Source organism: Oryx dammah, unplaced genomic scaffold, assembly GCF_014754425.2.
Source record: "Oryx dammah isolate SB20612 unplaced genomic scaffold, SCBI_Odam_1.1 HiC_scaffold_25, whole genome shotgun sequence".
Classification (NCBI taxonomy): domain Eukaryota; kingdom Metazoa; phylum Chordata; class Mammalia; order Artiodactyla; family Bovidae; genus Oryx; species Oryx dammah.
Genome location: NW_024070209.1, coordinates 101414692 through 101432630, shown reverse-complemented (window position 1 = coordinate 101432630; position 17939 = coordinate 101414692). Strand labels below are relative to the sequence as shown.

The 17939-nt window shown below is 56.0% G+C and overlaps 2 protein-coding genes across 3 annotated transcripts in view; one reads left to right on the top strand and one right to left on the bottom strand.

The window, feature by feature from the left end:
- The window catches only part of DDX31 (DEAD-box helicase 31), a 72988-nt gene extending 70955 nt beyond the window's left edge, over positions 1-2033 (top strand). The window contains exon 20 of one of the 2 annotated variants that reach the window (XM_040225455.1): positions 1330-2033. In XM_040225455.1, coding sequence (XP_040081389.1) covers positions 1330-1516 — 187 coding nt within the window. In that variant the 3' untranslated portion in view covers positions 1517-2033. Of the gene's footprint in view, positions 1-402; positions 679-1329 lie in introns of those variants that run through there. The other variant, XM_040225456.1, reaches the window with a different exon arrangement.
- Positions 2034-6721: 4688 nt separating this feature from the next.
- On the bottom strand, positions 6722-13139 carry BARHL1 (BarH like homeobox 1). Its single transcript, XM_040225454.1, has 3 exons — positions 12663-13139; positions 8593-8815; positions 6722-7016 (listed from the first exon to the last, which is right to left on the bottom strand). The coding sequence occupies exons 1-3, from the start codon at positions 13126-13128 to the stop codon at positions 6722-6724; spliced, it is 984 nt and encodes a 327-aa protein (XP_040081388.1). The 5' UTR covers positions 13129-13139.
- Positions 13140-17939: the final 4800 nt, after the last annotated feature.

The following is a 17939-nucleotide window of genomic DNA, read 5'->3' as shown; positions in this document are numbered from 1 at the left end:
CGCCCTGTCCTGCGCTGACACACAGCCAGCTCTGACCACCTCACCACACCCTGTCCTGCACTGACACACACGCGTGTTACTGCAGACGCCTTACCCTTAACCATAGGGTACTGTCCAGCCTCGAGTCTTCTTCCCCGCACAGGTTGGCTTTCCATTTCTCCCCGTTTGTGACAGTGGAAATGTGACTGGCATGGATTGAGACCCACCCCACCCGCCCCCGGCCCGCGTCGCGTGCACCCCGCCCTCTGCAGTGTGAGCGTAAAGGGAGATGGTAGCTTTAACCTAGTTACAGACTTTCTAATCACTTTACCGGCACAGTATTAGTCTCGTAGTTAATTCCTGGGCTTTGAAGGAGCTCTGTTGTATTTGTTTTCAGTCTGATGTATCCTCTGATTTTTACAGCAAAGGGAATGCCGTCGATGCAGGTGGCAGAGGGTAGCGTCTGCCTTCTTTCAAAGTCCGCGCTGTTGCCACCTCAGGGTTGAAGGCACCATGGGCACAGCAAGATGGACCCTCTGGTGACGACCCTGTTGTTTTGGATAAAATCCTGTCTTAAGAAGCATTATTTTACTCTTCAGTTTTCATAATCATTTTTTCTGTGTATGATTGAACTTCTACAAATTTCCCCCTCTGATCTTCCGATCAAATAAATGATGAAGCGGCTGCCTTTTGAAACCAGTTACTAGGATTCACCATCTGACATTGATTTTCAGGCTTTGGGATTTTCCGTGCGGGTTGAGTCCATCCCTCGTGCAGACGCCGCACCGCCGTCTGCCCAGACACACCTGGGTGTGGGACTTTTAGGGTCAGAAATGATTTATTATTACCAGAGGCTCTTCAGTCAGGGAAGAGGTGTTGGTGGCAGACACCACAGCCGCCACCAGCCTCCCAGCCGGGGCCCCAGGAGGCAGCCAAGGGCAGGGGCCTCCCAGGCACCGGCGTGCAGAGTGTTGTGAATTTCAGGGCGGGTTTTCCCCCCACCCTTCGGCAAACTGCTGTATCATACACCTCATTTGCCATCAGAGTATGAGTGTGTTTCATTCTTTTCTTTCCGTGAAAACAACACAGAACAAAGCCTCACTTTTAAAAATGCCATGATATTTTGCCACCGTTATGAAAATCTGTCAGCAGCGTATCTAATCTTGCGGTGCATAGAATATCAAAACAAACGCTATTGAAGGGATTGTACTTCTGTTAATACAAAAATGTCAGTTCCGCACTCTCGGAACCAGCTGCCATCCGCCTCTTCCCAAATGGAGAAGGAAAAAAGAAATAATAATAAAGTTTCCTTTCTCCGCCCGCGGCCACCCCACTGTCACTGCTCTCCAGGCCTGACCTTCAGAGGAAGAAGACCCAGAGTAAGCAGCGCCTGGCTGAAATCTTGTGTTCCGAATATGCCAGCGGGATGGAGACCGGCGGCGCCAAGGTCAGGAAGCAGAACACGCGCGCGGGGCCGGCCAGCCAGCCCCGCGGCGCCGCCCGCACCCCGGGCCCAGCCTCCGAGGGCACAGATTAAACACACCCCCCCTCCCACCCCAGGCCTCCCGGAGGGACAGGGAGACGTCCCAGAAAGTATGTTAACCTCTGCCTGCACAGGGTGGGCCCTGGAGTGGGTGTCCTGTTCTCATCAGGAGCCCTGTGAGAACTGAGGGTGCCACCACCACCCCCTGCAGACCCCCGTCCCTGTGGGGGCAGGGGTCAGCAGAGGGTGGATTAGCTGATTACCCTGCCTTGTGTAAGACCCCTCTCAGATGTATCCCATCACTGCCTGTAGATCACATGAGCACTTAATCACTTAATGTAAATCCTGACGTCCTTCGGCACCCACCCGGAGGGGATCCTGCCTGGTGATGCCGTTCTGAAGAAGTTTCACCGTTCACTTTAAGCTGCCCTCTACACGTATGTTAGCCTGAATTTTGTAAAACAGGATTTTAAAAACTGGAATTGGTAAAGAGAAAAGACTATCAGATCCTTTTCTTGATGTATACAAATGCTTTATTAAAAAGGACCAAATGAGCTTTTGGTGTCGGTCACAAATGCCTCTGGGGTCTCAGTTCCCGCGTATGCAGGCAGCTCTGAGCGCCCACGTCACACTCACCTGCTGCTCTGTCCTTCTTGTCAAGAGGAAAACGTACTTTCTTGGGACTAATTGATTTACTGTTGCCTTTTTCTAGTTTGCCTTTGAAGTCAAAAGGCACTATTGTCCTGAGCGTTCTCTTCCATCTTGAGCTCCAGAAAGGCTCGGTCTGTACTGCTGCCCGGGCCACAGCTGCCCCGCCCCAACTGTGTTTTCTGGGAGGTCTGAAGGAGAACCCCCCGGGTCGTATTGATTTCCCAATAAATGTAAGATTTGGGCGGGGTAACTCCAGTGGCCCAGAAGAGGGGAGCATGGCCTCCTGGCCTCAGGCAGTAGGGCAGTACTCTCTCCACCTCTCCTCTTATTCTCTCCCCCATTCTCTGAAGTTACTAGCACAAGTGTGGAGGTCCCCCTAGCCCCTCCAGAGCCACGTGAGCTCAAGGGCCCAGCGAGGATGGTGAGCATTACACAGGCAAGTGGTCTGCAGGAGCCATGGGGATCGGGGAGGCCTCCTGGCCTCCATCCCTCAGGTGTAAGGTGAACGTGGCTGGACATCCCACCAGAAGGGATGTGTCCTGAAGGTGAGGGTGAGTCTCAGAAGCCCTGGCCCACCAGTGCAGGGAAAATGTGACCTCAGAGACTTGGCTGTCACATCGGAATTAATAGGGATCTTTGGTGAAATCTGTAACGATAATAAATAAATACACTTGCAGCACACGCCATACTGACTCTGGGTAAATCTGCCACCTACTTTTTATTTCCATATGTGAGGGTCCACAAGATTGGGATGAGAAAAGGGGGGATCAAACTTTGTCAACAAAACCCAGCTGTCTGAGAGAGGGTTAATGCCAGTGATCTGGAAAGATCAAAGAGAAACTCTGCTTTCCGCCTCCCCCCACACAAAGTACTCATTCCATGAAAGGAGGAATCTGCCCTGGGAGCGGGCAGAAGTGCCAGCACCCTGCAAAGCATTTAAGTGACTGTAATTTTGAGATCTAAACTTCCTCTTCATGTGCTGAGACTTAAGTGAAGGTTTCTTGCCATGGATGTTTTCTGGCCTGTTTCTAAGTAGAATCAATACATTACCCCCAGTTAATAAAGAAACATGGATTTAGCAGATTTAGGGTTAATATTATCTAAATTTAAATAACCTTAAAATAAATCTCTTTCTCTCTTATTATGGCTCTTGATAGATTATGTATTTCAGGCATCCATTAGGGAAAGCTTTAGCCTAATTCCACTATACATATCCTAATTTTGTGTGTATTTCTAATCTTGCTCTTTTTCTAATTTCCCAAACTTACCTCTTTCTCTGTCTTGTAAACCTGATCCCCATATTTAGAAGTCAGAATCTGGACATTTCATGGAATGTTGCAGCCTAAAGCTTTTTTCCCTCGTGGGCTTGTAAAATGCTCTTTTTTAATTCCAGACATCTTCATGTTTGGAACCCTGTGGGCTGCACATCTTCACAGCGGCGCCCATTCTCACGCACTAAAGGGCAGAGAGTCCTCGGTGAGTGATTAAGGAAGGCCGCGCTGATGCAACGCGAGTGGCATTTTCCACTTTCAGAGAAGTGGAGCCAACCAACTCTCAGCAAAGGACATTCTGACAAAGCCCGGTGGATTCCTTTGATTTTTTTTTTTCTCCCCACTGTGGTGAAGGGAGGCGAGATTTAGGGAAGAGAAAAGTCAATGAGAGCCCCTTAAGGCAGGTGTATCCAAACTGCTAGCACCCTAGGTATTTAGCACTTGAGCCCTTCAGTGGAAAGTCAGCGGAAGCCATTAGAATCCAACCATGGCTTCCAGGAGACAGAAATTTAAGGCTCCCCCCCCCCTCCACTGGAGAAGTTGTCCTCCTTGCAAAGGGCGCTACACTAGTCTTGTTAAATTGCCTGTGTGACCACGACGCCTTATCTCTTAATCTGCTCCACCAAAGGAGAAGTTCAGAGCAAAGCCTTTCAGCGTGGAGGCCGCTGAGCACCCCTTAAAATCAGCTCGACTTCTCAAACAGGCTCGGAAACCTCGCAACAAGACTGCTAGGGGAATCTCAACTTCTTTTCAGCTCTGTTGCCCCTGCTCCCCTGGAGTCTAGGTTTCTAAGCAGGGTGGGGGTGGGTCAGTGGAGGCGCTGAGCCGCTGCTTTCTCAGTGCCTCTTCTATTGTCTTGCCTGCTGGGGGGCTCACACATTCCTTCTTTTTTTTTCTATCTTAAGGGAGAGTTCACCCAGCCCCTAGGGTTGGGAACAGAGAAACCGATTTAGCCTTCTAAATGGATGAAAACCGAAGCCCACCTCACTGCGGAGGTTGTAAAGTTATTATTACAGATGGGAAGTGCAGGACAATTTAAAATACTGTAATTATAAACTTGTCGAGGAGCCTTGTTCTTCATTAGTGTAAGATATGAAATCAGCTCGGAAGTACAAGGACAGTTACATAGTTGGGAATGTGTCTGTGATTTACACGGCCGCTGTGTAAATGTAAGGGTGGTTGCTCCAGTCTATCTCCTTCCCTTGCACAAAATGAAAAGCACACCAGTGCAAGTTGTCCTTTGATAGATTTTTAATATGATTTTAAAGAGTTTTGTTTGGTCTCATTCTTATTCAATGAGATTAATTTAAAGCACTTATCCCCTGGGTTTAAGTCAATCCATGTAGGATTTGGGCAGGGTGTGTTGCATGGGGGTGGGGGTTTGTTTGCAGGAGGCTGTGAGAGACTCTTTCCCACTTCATTAACCCTGAGTTGGGGACAGTCCCCCCGTGCCCCCTCCTCCAGCCAGAGCTGAGGATTTACCAACCCCCATTCACATGCAAAAGAACTCGAAAGCCGAGGGGCTCCTTGACTTAATTAGCTGCTGTGCATTTGGCAAAATTAGAATAATACCCTCCTCACCCTAGGAGAGAAAAGGGGAGGCGAGAGGGTGCTGGCGGGGAGGCGGGAGGAAGCTGTAGCAGAGGCCAGCTGAGGGGAATCAAGAGTGGAATCCGAACCCCACCCCTCCTCCACCAGGCAGTCCTCTCCTGGAGCAGTCCACCGAAAACCCGGAGTGGGGCTGGGCTTGCCGGCCCCCAAACTTCCCAGCTCCAGGCGCCTCCTGGGAGTCTGAGCTGCAGGTGGTGTGTGGGAGGGGACCACCTGAGCCCACCTCCCTTGTGAGCAGCGGGGCCCCAGGAGGTAACCTTGGCCCTTTGAACAGGAACGTGAGGTCTGGAGTCTGGCTGGAGACTGAAATCCCTGTCCTGAGACCTGGAGTCAGAGGCTGGGGGCCCCCTGGGGCAGACAACGGGGGTTCGGCTTCCCTCTGGGTCGTGTCCCCAACATGGTCGTGGGGTGAAGGGGCAGTGAGAAAATGGGGGCGTCAGGTTCCCCAGCGAGGGCTCGTCAGGTCCTACCCGGGGCAGGGGCCGGGAGCTGCCTTGCCGGCCGCTGATGCACGCGGCCGAGGCGCAGGGCGGAGAGGCCCACGGGGGGAGCAGCCTCGGAGCCCATCTGTCGGCCCCCGTGCCCGGCCGGCCGGTCACCAGCTGCTGGCGCCCTTGTTGGCGGCCAGATGAGCCGACTCAGCCAGGGCACCGCATCCCGGCCCGCAGCCGAGCCTGCCCGGGCGCTGACCCCACCCCGGCCCCCGGGACCGGCTGAACAAGGCGGAACCAGATGGAGAGGCAGGAGCAGGTGGGGGAGCCGCGCGCTCGCCTCACTATAGAGATGGGAAGACTGAGGCCCGGGAGGGGGACTCCTGCCTCCAACCGCAGCTCCCAGGAAGAGAGGGAGATGAGTCACAGTGCTTCCTTACTGAGGGTGAAAAGAGCCTGAGTCCCAGAAGCGGGAAAGGAATCTTTGGGAGGAATGGGGAAGGGCCGAGCGCGGACCGACCAACGGAGCGCGCGGACAAGCGCCTGGTCATTTGTAAGAAGTTTATTTTCGACATTTAAAAAAAGAGAGAACCCGAGGGGTCTGACTGTCCCCCAGACGGAGGCTGGACGCGGGGCTTGGGGTGTGGGCGGGCAGGTCCCCTGGCCTCGGCCTGCCCCGCCTGGGACGGCGGGCGGTGGGTGGGCGCAGGCCACAGACTCACTGATTCACAGACACAGTCACGGGCTGATGGGTCACGAATAAATAACTTCATGTACACTTTGCACACGGTATGTACAGCTCTACTGCCGGCCCTGGCGCGGGGGTGGGGGCGGCGGGGCGCTCCGCACTCCCCTTCCCCTCCGTGTGTCAGGGCTGCGGGGTGAGGGCTTGGTGTACAGCTGGAACGGGAAGGGGGAGAGCGCTGCAAAGAGGTCGCCCCACCTGCTCCCGGGAGGGGGCGCGCCGGTGGCGGGGTTGGGGCGAGGGATGGTGAGGGGATAAGACGTATGTACACCGGATGGAAGTGGCTCCCTGATGGAGTGACCGGGAGAGAGGACGGCGCGGGAGAGTGGTTAGGGGGACTCAGTCCGGGGGTCCGGGCCTTAGAAGACTTGGCATTTGGCCCTTCTGAGGACGCTGGGCCCGACGACAGGGAGGGCCGGTCGGGGAGCCGCCCCCGCCCCGGGAAGAGGCGTGAAACCCTGCGCCCTCCCAGAGCGCGCGGGGAGGGTGGGTGGCCAGCGCGGAGCCCCGGGGCCGGGGGCCGGGTGCGCCCGGGCGGGCGGGCGGGCGTTCACCGAGGCTGCGCGGCGCGCGGGAGGACGCCGGCCAGCGGGGGCAGCGGCGGCGGCGGCTCGCTGGCGCCCTGGAGTCCGTGGATGAGGATGCGAGGGACCAGAGGTCTCTGCAGCGCGGGCGGCGGTGCGCTGGGCCCGCGGTACAGATAGAGCGCGGCGCCGGGATCCAGGTTGGAAACCAGACTCTGCGGGTAGAAATAAGGCGACGGGAACATCCGCTGGAGCGCCGAGTAATTGCCCGCCTCGGCCAGCAGCTCCAACCCGACGGCCGTCTGTCGCTTCCACTTAGTCCTAGGGACCGAAATAAACGCGCAAGGCAGGGATCAGGACTGGGGCGCTCGGAGACCCCTGCCCCTCAGAGTGCCTGCCCCGGAGAGCCTGCAGAGAGGCCAGGAGGGAGCCCACTAATTCGTTCATATCACTAAATCACGGGTTTCCGGGCACCGTTATCGCGAATTAAAGGCATCTATGCTATTAATCTTCCACGAACCTTCCATGACTGTCATCCCCGCTTACAGATAAGAGAACTGAGGAGTGGGTCAGATCTCAGGACGGCCTAGAAAGAGGAGACCCCGGGTTCTAAGCTAGGCTGTTTTATCCCCAAAGCCCGGGGTCTAAGCTCGCCACACTTCGCGCAGGGTATCCCAGCCTGGGCGCTTGGAGCGGGATGTCGGAGCTCTCCGCCCCGCGCCCCCGTGCATCGGCCCCCTGGGGAGGCCTTGGAACGAAAGATCACCCCGGAAAGGGCCGCAGGGGGTGCCGGGGTCGGTATGCTCGCGACCGAATGGGGAGCGGTTGATGCTGCCAGCCGCACCACCGGCCCACCGGCCCGGAGACCAGCCTCTCCGCGGGACCACAGTTGGCCACGATTCTGCGGAAGCCCGCGGACCAGAGACCGCGTCGACTGCAGGGGAAGAGCGCACGGCCACATCCGCCGCACCCCGCGCACAGGTCTGAGGCTTGGGGCCAGCCCCACCGTCTGTCCGGTCCCGAAGCCGGGAAGCCCCCATCCGAGTGCCGGCTGGGGTTGGAGGAAGGCAAGGAAGCGAGGCCAGGGCTTCCTGGGTTGCCAGGGCTGTGGCCGGACTCCTGGGTGCACCCGGCCGGTGAGGCAGCCCCACTGAGCCGGACTCAGCCGCACCAACCCCCGTTTTCCTGCCTGAATTATTCATCATCATCATAATTGTGTAATTACTGTAACGGGCCTTAATTATTAATGCCCGAAGCAGTAATCGGTATTTATTATTAATGGGGCAGCGTGTTCTGAGCTTGTTTATGGAAAGCAACATTCCAGCCTCCGCAAAGAGTGTGCGGGTGACTGTGGGTGTGTTTGTATTAGCGAGTTGTGTCGACGTGAGTGTGTGACTGGATTGAGCGTATGGCTGTGTGTGTTTTGTATGCGTTTATATTTCTCTTTATCCTGCGAATGTCTTGGGAAGGAAGATTAGGAAACACCAGGTTTGAGGCCAGTGCCCAGCACCAATTTTCCAGTCCCCCAGGCCCCAAGGAGCTAGATCTGGGCCCCTTCCTTCCTTGAGTTTCAGGGACTAGAAAGACTGGGGAGGCCTGAAGAATCCTGGGAAAGCTCAGTGCCACCCCCTCTACCCCAGCAGCTGCCCAGGGCTGGAGGGAGGTGGCCTGGGTGGGCAGGCTTGGACCTCCCGTGGTCCACATGTCTGTCTGTCCACTTGATTGAGTCCTGTCTTTATCCCTCACTGTGGGCTTCGGGCAAGGCTTTCTCTCTCTGTCCGAGGCCTCACTTTCCCAGTTTCACAGAATGGGGAAAGCTCAGAGGTCCTCCCGGCTGTCAGACCCGTGTCCCGGCAGGTCCCATGGAGGGGCGGGGAGGAGAGGGACGGGGCCTCACCTGCGGTTCTGGTACCAGGTCTTGACCTGCGTGTCGGTGAGATTGAGCGAGGCTGCGAGCTCCATGCGGTCCTGCACGCTCAGGTACTTCTGCCGTTCGAAGCTGCGCTCCAGCTGTGCCAGCTGGTGGTCGGTGAAGGCCGTGCGCGCCTTGCGTGGCTTTTTCAGGCGCACCGGAGGGCTGTCCCTGGAGCTGGAGATCTCCCGGTCGCCCTCCTCCTTCACTGCAGAGACACAGCCGTGCATCAGGGCCCAGCCTCACCACCCGCCCGCCCTTACGGTCTTGTAAATGTGGCTCCTGGTGTTGGTGGCCCCGCTGCACTCGAGCCCGTGGGGCCACGGCGAAGCTGCTCAAGGCTGAGACCTCCCAGCCCTCAGACCGAGGAGGACCGACACCTCTGAGGAGAAGTAACCCAAAGCCTAGAGAGAACTCGACCCAGCTCCCACACTGCACGGGCACTCCCTGGAGGGATTAGTGGACTGACTGGGTGGATCTGCCAGGGGAGGGGAGTGGTGGGGAGGGGACCCAGGAGTTCCAGCCTGGTGGGCTGCTCCGGTGCATGCTCCGGGGTTTAGGACTGTGCCCCCGATTCTCTGGCTGCATCTGGGCCAGGAAGAGAGGAAGCTGAGGGCCAGAGTCTGGGGAGAAGAACCCATGTTGAGGGACAAAAACCTGTTCACCCTGGAGTGGACAGTGGTCCTGAAGGACACCCATATCTCATCTGGCCCCTCGTTGGGTGCAAATCTATAGGGATGGTTCCCCTGTTTCTTAAATTAAAACAGTGCACAGCGCAAAATGCAAACTGCCAGGTGCCCGATTTGGGAGCACAAAGCGTTTGGAAAAATAAGTGACATGTTTACCCCTCAGATGCACACATCTCTGAGGTCCGTGTGTCCTTGTCATTTGCCTACGGTAGCTGCCCTGTGTTTCCCCCGATGGTCGAGACACACCAGCAAGGTCCCCGCTCCTGAGTCACAAGGATGGGACTGGACAGTGTGGTTTCTTTTTTTCCCCAGCACTTTCCTTTAGAATTGACTGCACCGAAAATGCACACTTGCTGGAGCAAGCTCAATGACCTCCCTCCTTCTTCCCCTAAAGTGATGATATCACCAGAGACCATCTCCCCAAAATGGGCATGGGGCTTCCCTCCCTCTTTTTCTCTATTTTTCCTTTATGCTGAGTTTCATTGAGCATGGCGTTTGCAGTGACAGGGTTCAGCTGAATGAGAGTTGATTTCTCTCTGTAGGAAACAATAATCTGGTTAATTGAGCCACGAGGGAGCAAGACTTTTCAACCAGAAAGCGGTTCAAGACTGGGAGGGCGCCGGTCACTGGGTACACCCCAGCGACTGAGCCGGGAGAGCGCTAGCCGGTGAGAAACCGGTGAGAAACCGGTGAGAAACCGGTGAGAAGCCGGTGAGGGGGGGGGGGTCCACGCCTTCCCACTGCCTCCTCCAGACCAGCTTGCCAGCCTCTCCCTGCCCTCCTGGACTCAGGCCACATTGGGGCAAGGCTGCTCAGGAGATGGGGATCTGTTAGGATGGGGGGTCTTTTCTGTCTAGGCCAGGCAGGTAAAGTTTGAACAAGTTTGAGGAAACGATTATCTAAACCTCTAACTTGATATTGTGGAAACCTTACTTTTTGACCTCATTGTCTGGCCTATTTGTAAAAACCCCCCATTTCTCAGGACTGAGCTCCAAGGTTGGGGGGGTGGGGTAGAGTTTGAGTTTAGGGTGTCCAGAAGAACGGGTGGCTCCTGGGGCTTTTTCTCTAATTCCTCTCCCAGGTGCAGGCTGAAGCCTTCAGATACACACTCGCGGGTGCCCAGGCTCAACCTCCGAAGCAGGCTCAATCAATCTCAACGCCTGAGAGTTCCAGGCCCCCCTGCCCCAACCCTCCCGGCTGGAAGCACAGTGCCCCGTTCGTTTCTCCATGGATATCGGCTCTTGCAAGCCACGCCGTGCGCTGCAGAATGCCTGACTTCAAAGCCCGGTTCCGCTTCTTTAAATGTTATGCTGAGGAACCTTTGATGCCAAAACTTGGGATAGGACTGACCTTCCCTCTGTGCCCTTCTTGGAGGAGGGACTCTTTGCATGGTAGGTGGATAGGGGAGTCACTTAGCTGCCAACCCTGCGTGTCTGTCTCTCGGTAAGGTCTCCTGCTTCGGGTCTGCCTTTGAGAAATGCTCCAGAGGCGGTTATTTCTTCTCCTTCTTCACCCGGGGACTTTGTTGATGCAAATGTGGGGAAGACCTTCCTCTATCTTCAGCTCCAACCCTATTTAAGTGATATGTGGACAGCCGGCCCTCATCACCACCCCGATCAGATATCATCAGGGACAAGAGAAGAAAATTGATATTCCAATTATCTTAACCGAAACCTTGACTCAAAATCCCACCTATGGGCAAAAAAATAAACAAATAAAGAGACACAAGCCAAACTCTCACCAGCAACACGCGGTGCAGGAGGGTCTTGAGGCTTACTCTAACTATAAATCTGGGTATTGTTGAGAATTATAAATAATAAAATATGGTGTTACACCTATATATTTACCTTGCCTCCCTTGCTCCCCCTCACTTCCCCACCACACACCTCTTTTTCTCCCAGGCAAGTTTTCCTTGTCTCTCTAAACAGACCTGGGGGGAGGAGCAGGGGTCCCTGGGCCACAGGCATCTGGACCCTCTTCCTCCAGCTCCAGCCCAACCTGCCCATCTAGCAAGGCTGGCCCAGGGAGACCTTGGAGTCTCCACCGGTTGCTTGGGGCAGTGGAGGAGGGAATGAGATGTGGAGTGGGGCCCCATATGGGTTTTGGTTTGAGGTCAGGGCGTGTCCACAATGAATTCTTGGTTGGGAGGAGAGTGTTAAATGAGCCTTCCTAAATTTTTGTGGTGACTTAGTGCAAATATGGGTCAGGAGATGTAGGGCCCCCAAAACAATATAGAAGTTGGCTTTATAGGGAAGCTTTATCTCATGGAAAGCATTTCGGGAATTAATTATAAGGCTGAAAGAGCTCTGAACAGCCCCTGCCAGCCCTTCATTTTCTACTGGATGGGGACACAGGGCTCTGAAACTCCTTCCCTTCCTGCCTCGTGACTTCTCCCTGAGAAAGAACTTTGTGCCTCTGGCCTCACCAAAGACCTAAAGTCAAGGCAGTGGCCAGGATGAGAAACAAAATTAAGGAATTCTTTCTCTTCTTCCTTCCTTTTTTCCTTTCTTTCTTCTTTCCTTCCTCCTTCCCTCTTTCCTCTTAGTGCTGATCTCAGCACTCTGGTTAAGGAGGATGGAAAGGAAACTATGGAAAGATTCACGGGGTGAAAAAGCAAGTAAAGGGTCCTGCAACCCCAGTATAGGCTGGGTGCTAGGAGATCTCTGGGTCCCACACACACAGCCCGAAGTTGATTGCTGAGTGCACTTCAAATGAAATCCAGTGAGAACAGTTGGGTGAGCACAGAGACCTCTGAACTCGATCCCAGCCAGCCAGCCGCCTGCCCGACTGCTGTTTCTACTTTGAACTGAGCATTTCTTTTGCACGATTCCCTGGACCCGGATCACACCGGGGGCCAACGGGAGAGAAAGCGGAATTCCCCTCCCCATCTGGATATTCAAATTAAAGGGTGGAAAATTGACTGTTCTCAGCTCTCCAGCTGAAATTTCCTGCTAGGTTTTCCCCCTTATAAAAAAGCATCCGAGCAGAACCCATTGGTTCTTCCGTTGCTTCTGCAAGGTCTTTTCCCAGAGAGCCACTGGCCTGAGAGGAACTTGCTTCTCCCACTGGAGGGTTGGTTAGTCCCAGCCAAAGTTTGGAAAGTTTGCTTTGTGTGTTTTCGGGAATCTCTCCTGGGTCACACAGAATTCCTCTCCTCGCTCGCTCTCTCCGCTGGACTCTGTTGCTCAAAAGCATAACCATGGGGCTGACTGACTGAAAGCTTCAGATGAGACCAGCGGCTCTGCCCGGGCCCGGGGGCGCTCCGGGTGAGCATGTGCGTGTCCCTGCGTGTGTGCACCCCAGTTTTAATGCCGTGTTCAGAAATGGAGCCCCCCTCCCCTAGGTTTTCATCTCCCACTTTCTTACCTTTATACTCAGAGTCCGATGAGGCGTTGCTGCCACTTTTGTCCAGCTTGTCTCTAAAGTCCTCCCCAGCCTTGGCCGCAAGACGGCCCCCAGGGTCAGGAGCAGCTGGCTGCCCGCTGCTAGAGTAGGGTGCACAGGCCGCAAGCGGTTTGCAGTCGGCAAGGATGTCCCTGATCAGAAAGGAGGAGGTCACGGTGCGAGACTGGGCTGGGGCCGAGAGCTGCCCAGGCTGCAGGTGGGAGTCCAAACCTGGTCCCGAAGCCCCGCCAGGCCGCTGGGCTCCCGTCTCCAGACAGTCCCTTCCTGGCGAGGCTGGTGAAGAGCAGTCGCTGCTGCTCTCTGAGCGAGGACTCAGCTCCAGGGGAGAGCGGCAGTCCCCGAGCAAGGGGTCCCCCTTGGGAAGGGCGGGGCTGCCCGCTCGGTGGGAGAGAATGGAGTCGATCCCAAAGCCATTGGAGCCTTCCATAGCCAAGCTGCGACCTGTCCTCCCCAAAAGCTCCCCACCCACCCCCAACCCCAGCCGCCGCTGCCCCTGCCCCTAGCTGCGGGCTGGCATGGGGAAGGCGGGCAGGGAGCCTGCGGGCACCTTGGATGGAGTTCAGCCTTGGGGGAGCCCAGGAGCTCTGGGCCAACCTCCTCTGCGCATTAGATCCAAAAGGGCTCAGCGCGTCTTCTGCAGCATCGCACCGAGCAGCCGAGCCGAGGGGGGGTGGTGGGAGTGTCAGGGAGAAACGGGAGGGAGGGTGCGCCAAGTTGGGAGAGCCAAGGGGGAGATGGACGGCCTGAGCTCCCCTTTGGCACAGAAGAGATGCGAAGACGCTGGAATCTAAATAAAGAAGGGCTTAAAAAAAAAAAAAATCCAAACTGTACGCTTCTTCAAGGCGAGTGGTGGCCGAGGGCAGCGGGGTCAGCACCGCGGATAGCAGCGGGCCCGAGCCGCGCTACCAGCCAGGGGATCGGAGCGCACCTGGCGGCGTCAGCACCGCGGATAGCGGCGGCGGCGGCCCTCGGCGCATGACGCTCCACCTGGCCGGGGAGGTCTTCTCTCCACGCTCCCACCGCTGCGGGGGCCCCGTCAGCACCGTGGACAGCGCCTCCCGGCTCCTCGGTTGCAGCTCTCCGCCTGTCCTCCGCGCGCGCCTTCGCCTCCCCCCCCTTTCCTTTAAAAAATGAACTTGTGTCACTTTTTCTTTGGGGGGGGGTTTTTTTTTTTTTTTCGTTTCTCTTTTTTTTTTTTTCCGTTGTGTTGTGTGTGTGTGTGTGTGTGTGTTTTTAAGGGGACTCGCCCACGTGTCCCCGGAGTGATGACGCTGATTGGCTCTGGCCGATTTTGGGGGTGATGTCACGGCTCCACAAGCCACTGCCCGATTCCTTTCAGTTTGATTAAAAGAGACACTGAATTAATTACAGCACAGACCCAACTGTTTACCGGCGATTTCCACACGGTTTGCTTTCATTAGGCCAGTGATGAGGCTCCTAATGAGGGTGATTAGCCGAGGGGGGTACAGGCGGGCAGGGAGGGGTCCAAAGCCCGGCTGCCGCTGCCACTGCGTTAGGACGTAAGGTTTTTAAGTTTTTCCCCTACACTTTCCCACAGTTATCAAATTATTCTTCCATCGGGCTGTCAATGATACGTTTTCTACCCCCTCCCTACCTCTCTGCCCTGCCGTTTTTTTTTTTTTTTTTTTATTCCCTCTAGCAAAAAAAAGGGACTAAACCCAGCAGAAAAAGAATTGTATGTGTGGAGAAGAGATTTTAATTTGTTGCATCGTTTTCGGGCATTTCCTTTGGGGTCTACATGTTTTTCGTGGAGGAAAATCTGTAGCCCCCCTCTCTGACCTCTTTGGACCCAGTGGGCCTGGCAGGGGTGGGGAAAGCTTGGTGTCTGCGCCTGGAAGGAGACAGAACCATGGCTTCACTGTGGGGCGAGGCTGGAAAGCTGGGCAGGTCGGGTCTGGGACGTTAGAGGGACCCCAAGAAACCCGTGTGGCCCGAGAGGGGCCGCACAAAGAACCCCAACCCAGCCGATAGTCTCTCCTGCGGCGGAGCGTGTCTTGACGGTCGGGTGTTTTTGTACCTCTAAAGAGGAACCTGCGCTAGCTTCTGAGTGCGAGTGTAGACGTCTGCTAACGACTTCATATTTCGCGAGCAGCGAAAGCCCGCCCGAGGATTTGTTTTCAAAGCAGCGCTGGAAATACGGTCTTTTGGCTGTGAATAACTCGCCCCCTCCACCCTCCCCAACTCCGCCACGGTGGTACTCCAGCTCTGCTCCTTTCAGGGTTCGGCCTCCCGCTCGGGGCCCAGGGCTGCGGGCAGATCTGAAGCGCGCCTGGGGCCTGGATCCTCTAGAGGCTACCCCAGGGGTGGGCGACCAGCTCTGCGGTCAAAGGGCGGAGGAAAACCAACCCGCGGGCCTACCAGAGGCGCCCTTCACCCACTCTGCGCCCGGAGCTCAGGTCTTTCCAAGCGGGTAGGCACCCTCCTGGCCCCCCTACCCTTGGGCCCCAAGAAAATACCGTAGCCCCGCTTCAGACTCAGCATCTAAGATCGCTGCGGAATAGCGAAGCGCCCGAATCCCCCCACACCAGAGACCCGGCCGGGGAAGGCCGGTGCAGCTGGACGGAGCAGAAACTTTCTTCTCCCTCGAGCCAGGCCGGCGGTGGCCCCTCGCCCGGCTCCCCGCGCTCTCCCCCTGTGTCTCCTGGCAGATTGGAAGCGGCCTCGCCGCCGGCCGAGCTGGGGGCCAAGACGGGCGGCTCCCCAGGGACGGCGGGCACGGCTCGGCTGCAAGCTGTCGGGGGAGGCGGGAGGGAGGGCGCCGAGGGGCCAGGAGCCCACAGGCCCCCGCCCTGGCCCGGCAGCCGCTGCAGCGGGCGCCTCGCGCGCCCGGCCGAGCCGGGGATTGCCGGTTTTCGTTTGGTGGATGGGGAGGGGGGCATAAATCACGAGGACCCCGGACCGCCCTCGCCCTTCCCGGCCGGTCCTCGACTTGGGCCTCGCTCCCTCTCCAGGCACCTCCGGAGGCTCCGCCACCCCCTCTACTGCTCACCCCACCCCCGCTCCCAGCCCGCTGCCCGCACCTCGGGAAGAATCTCATCTCCCCCAGATCCCAGGGTCCCAGCTTGGGTCAGCGGGCCCGTCATCCTGGGCCTGTTAGAGATCTTGCATGCCCCGGGCCCGAATCCGCGGCATGAGCTAAGCCGCAAGCAAGTCGGGTCCTGCTCCGCCCGTAGCGGTCCGAGCTGGCCCTGCCTTGGGCGGACTTTTTCTGGCCTTGGAGTCTTACGCTGGGGTTTGGATGCCCGGCCCAGCGAAAGCGATGCCTCTGGCGGTGCAAGACACTGCGTGGGTATGGGGGGTGAGTAGTAAAGGTGGGGGGCAACCTCTTACCGTGGAAATAAAAAAGGCTAACCGCTCCCCCCACAACCTGCTGCAGCCCTAGCCGGCTTCTCTGATTCTTCAAGCCCAAGAATACTTAACAGGTTGTTATACTATCATTGGTTTTGAATTATCCTGGTATACGGTGATAAAAACATGTTATGCCATTTATCCCACCTGGAATTTGGATCCAGCCCACTGTCGCTAACATTGTTTTATTCCTATTTGGGGGTTTCCAGCTCCACTACTGTGCCCCCATCTTTTTCTTTTCTCCATCATCAGTCTTGCATCTCAGCCTGTCCACAGCCTGAGAGGTGTGTGTGTACCCACCTAGACTCTTGTTTAGCTGGGAAGAAGCTCAAGAATTGGAACTTTACTAAGGTTCCTGGGGCTCCTGGGTGGGTGATCCACCCCTCACTTTGTGAAAGGAGCCTGATTGGTCCTGGAGGGGTGGACGGTTCAACAAAACTGGATGTGAACCATGGCAGATTAACCTCCGAGAACTTCATTTACAAGGCAGGAAACAGACCTCGCTCCCTGTCTGTCCCTTCTGAGCCCCAGCTCTCTACCCAGCTGTCTTGACCCACCTCCTCCACCCAGGGAAGGGAGAGACTTGGAAGACCTAGGGGAGAAAAGGCAACTGGAGAGATGCGGTCAGATCCAGGACTAGCCCCCTCCAGACCACTCTTCTGGGCTCCAACATCTCCTCCCCAGCCTCCTGCCTCTGGAACCCTCTAGCTTCAAATGCCAGCCCCCTGGCCATCCAGCCCTTTGAAATTGCTTTCTTTTAAACCTTCTGTCTCTCTGTGGACCCAGAGCCCTGCAAAATCCCAAACCCAGCGCCCACAAGGCAGCACCAATGGAGAAAGAGCCATTGCTCTTCTCCAAGGCAAGGGGGCAGCTGCACGGACTGGCTCGCAGAAGGCCCGGGCTCTGTCCCTGCTCCCACTCCGGGCAGCTCATCTCTCTTGCCTGGACCTCAGCTTTCGCTTTGGTCTAAAGACATTAACATCGAGGCTTGTAGCAAGAGGCAAGGATGGGAGAGGCCCATGCCCCCTGTGAAGTGGCCTGTCTATGGACTCCAGGCCCTCTGCCCAACCAGGGGCTCCGGGCTTGGGTTTGGCTTTGGGTCAGGATGGGGCCTGGGCCTCTGGCTGAGCAATGTGTCTTAGCAACTTCCTTATCCGTAGCCCCACCTGCCTCTCCACTCCATGTCACTCAGTACCCCCAGTCCTGAGCATAGAAAAGGCCTTATTTTGGCCAGTTTTGCTCACTGACTTACAGCAGAGTCACACGGGGAGGTGTGCTCAAAGCTGTTTGTAAATGGTCCTCAAGTCTTTTCTTCTTGTGGAGGATTGTGGCTTGAATGCCATCATTCAAGGTTCTGAGTACCTGGGGCCAAGGGCAGCATAACACCAGTGGAGTGAGGTGGCTGGGGATATGGACTCCAGAACGGGCCAGACCTAAAGTAGAATCCTGGTCCTAGAGCCCAGGGCTGGGGCTAAGGTGAGGCAAGTGAGGTGAATAACACAAGTCTATTGAACCTGTTGCCATTAAATATATATATATATATATTTGGCTGAGTGGCCTGTGGGATCTTAGTTCTTTGACCTAGGATCGAACCCAAGTCCCCTGCATTGGAAGTGCAGAGTTTTAACTGCTAGACCACCAAGGAAGTCTGACCCTGTTGCTGTTTTGTCCATCAGAGATTTTTAAATTTTGGTTTCAAAATATTGCATTAAAATATTGTCTGTCTTGGTTACCGAGTTTGGCGGAAAGTCAAAAGGTTTGTGTCCTAGGCTGGGGTTTGCCTCCCTCACCATAGTCCCAGCCCTCTCTGTGACCTTGAGCTTTCTCAGGGTCACTTTCTGGGCTGTATGTTTTTCAGTGGAGTTGCCC

Coding starts and splice junctions, on each gene's coding strand:
- BARHL1 (XM_040225454.1), bottom strand. CDS start 13,128: ATGGAAGGCTCCAATGGCTTTGGGATCGACTCCATTCTCTCCCACCGA. Junction 8,816..12,662: donor ATCGGACTCTGAGTATAAAG/GTAAGAAAGTGG, acceptor GTGTCTCTGCAG/TGAAGGAGGAGGGCGACCGG. Junction 7,017..8,592: donor ACCTGGTACCAGAACCGCAG/GTGAGGCCCCGT, acceptor TTCGGTCCCTAG/GACTAAGTGGAAGCGACAGA.